The sequence below is a fragment of the Sphaeroforma arctica genome (genome assembly GCF_001186125.1).
Source record: "Sphaeroforma arctica JP610 unplaced genomic scaffold supercont1.5104, whole genome shotgun sequence".
Lineage (NCBI taxonomy): Eukaryota > Ichthyosporea > Ichthyophonida > Sphaeroforma > Sphaeroforma arctica.
In genome coordinates this window covers 1-2114 of record NW_014035454.1, presented here as the reverse complement: position 1 = coordinate 2114, position 2114 = coordinate 1, and the positions used below count along the sequence as shown (strand labels likewise).

The following is a 2114-nucleotide window of genomic DNA, read 5'->3' as shown; positions in this document are numbered from 1 at the left end:
GGATTTGGGTGTACCAAATAGACACATCCACAAAAGCATATGAGGACGAATATGTTAAAGATGTTCTCAGTGAATTTAAAAATCGTGGATTATTAGAATCAACTTTGTTTGTTATTGTTGGTGACCACGGAATAGCATTACCCTTCTCGGGGAGAGAGGGCATGCCCACTCTTTTCAAGACTAGAGTGAGGGACCCCTACGGTGGATGGTATGGTGGAGGGTGGGACCCTCCTACACCTTCGGTACCCCTTTGGGGCAATGGTACAGCCATCAGAAAGGATGGCTCTTTTGCTACATCCCTGCTTTCGGATAGCATTGAAGGAGAATAACAGATTTGGAACAACCCAGAATGCAGCCATGCAATTGTATTCAATTTCATTAATGTTCTACTCATAAAAAAAGGTGTTGAATCTTATATACTTTCAAAGAAACGAAATTCCCGCCTTCCTTCTGTAAATACTGCGAGGCTCATTCTCAATTTCACCCCTGTTGTCCACCCAAGAGGAAGAACGCTTGATACATGATCATATGGTCAAGAATATAGGAAGTAACGGAGTGAATAGCTTTCCTCCAGACCTTTTTACACCTACTACCACTGATAATAATGGGGAAGTCTCATACTTTCTGATTTGACAGAAGCTGACTTGGATTTCGATCCAATAACAGTATGGACGACGACGACGAGAACAGCAGTGAAGATGATATTGATGGTAGGATTGGAAAAACAAGAGGACAACCTACTAATACGAATTATGAAGTTGCACAAAACAAGAGGAAGTAGTATTAGTACATGTTAAAGACTTTGCTGGGTTATGCTAAAAATGACCTTCAGACCAAGGATATCTTACAATCAGTCATAGAAGAGTTGTAGCATACTCAAAGTGATGGAATCCCTAGTGTAACAAAACACAAATCTATAAATGAGAGTGACCTAACCAAATGGACCATCGAGATTGGATTACAGCAAATAATAGATTATCCATTACCCCTCTCTGAGAGGGCATGGTAGAGGCAGGGCTCCCGCCTTCAGGAAGGAGGGATCTTACATCCCTGCTTTTGGATGGTAGGTCCCCAAGGAACCGTACATCCCCCCTTCGGGGGGATCCCCACTCTTTTCAAGAGTGGAGGACCCCGGGGATCATATCCTTACGGGAATATGACTAAAATCAACTTACTAATCCAAAATATCATCTTACATCTGTGAAATAATTTACTATCACTACCGGAGGAGGGGAGGGGAGGCGTGTAGGAGGGTCACCAGGGGAGACCCTCCACAATGATACCCCGGATACCTGGGGCAATCATATTCCCGTAGGGATCCCCCGTAGGGGGATGTACGGTCCCTTGGGCCTGCCATCCCCAGAGATCTAGATCGCTTTCTACCGATCGCAATTGAGGCACTAATCTCTCCGAGACACCCCTGTAGCATGGTGGAGGCTGATAACCCCGGGTTCATCTATACCCCCTACCACATCTCTTTTTTTATAGAATAGTCTTGGGTACCATCTACCCTCTCTATAAATCAACTCTACTCCTTACACGATCTCTACAGGATACCCAGGGAGATCTAATTGGTGACCTTAATTATTTTACGATACTCTGTCTCACACAACTCATATAACTCATAACTTCGTATTTTACCCACCAATCGAAGATGGTTCCATAAGGGAAGGAGGGTGTAGGCTAAGACTAAGAAATAGGGACAGCCTCCTAGAGGAAGGAAACCACCCTATCTTAGGGGTAGGTCCCATAGCTGGATGATAGCTATCAGGTGGGTCTAAGTTAAGAACATATTATTTAGCTAAATCTTAAGTCCTAGTAAATACATTATATTTCCTTGGAATAATAAATTGGTTGATAGGGAGGCAGAAGGTAATCCCAACTCACTACCCCAAATAGATAACTTACCCTCCTCACTCTTGTCATCCACTAGGGTGTGGAGGGATCAACCTTTAGACTAGGGGGGGGGAGGGTGGTGACCCTCCCCCATGCCCCCGTCCACAATCATATCTACGGGTTGCCTATGCTCCTGGGGTATGGTGTCTATAATCAACCTTCTAGTAAGGGGGTTCCACATATTTGTTGGTACGTGTTTCTTGGGTATCCTTGACCCT

At 44.4% G+C, this 2114-nt stretch overlaps 1 protein-coding gene across 1 annotated transcript; it reads right to left on the bottom strand.

Annotated features, from left to right (window-relative positions):
• Positions 1-1254: 1254 nt before the first annotated feature.
• On the bottom strand, positions 1255-1420 carry SARC_14785 (hypothetical protein; the record flags this gene model as incomplete). The annotated part of the gene is made up of 1 exon (XM_014291082.1): positions 1255-1420. A coding segment is annotated over one exon (166 nt), but the record flags the coding sequence as incomplete, so codon positions are not given.
• Between the last annotated feature and the right edge of the window lie 694 nt (positions 1421-2114).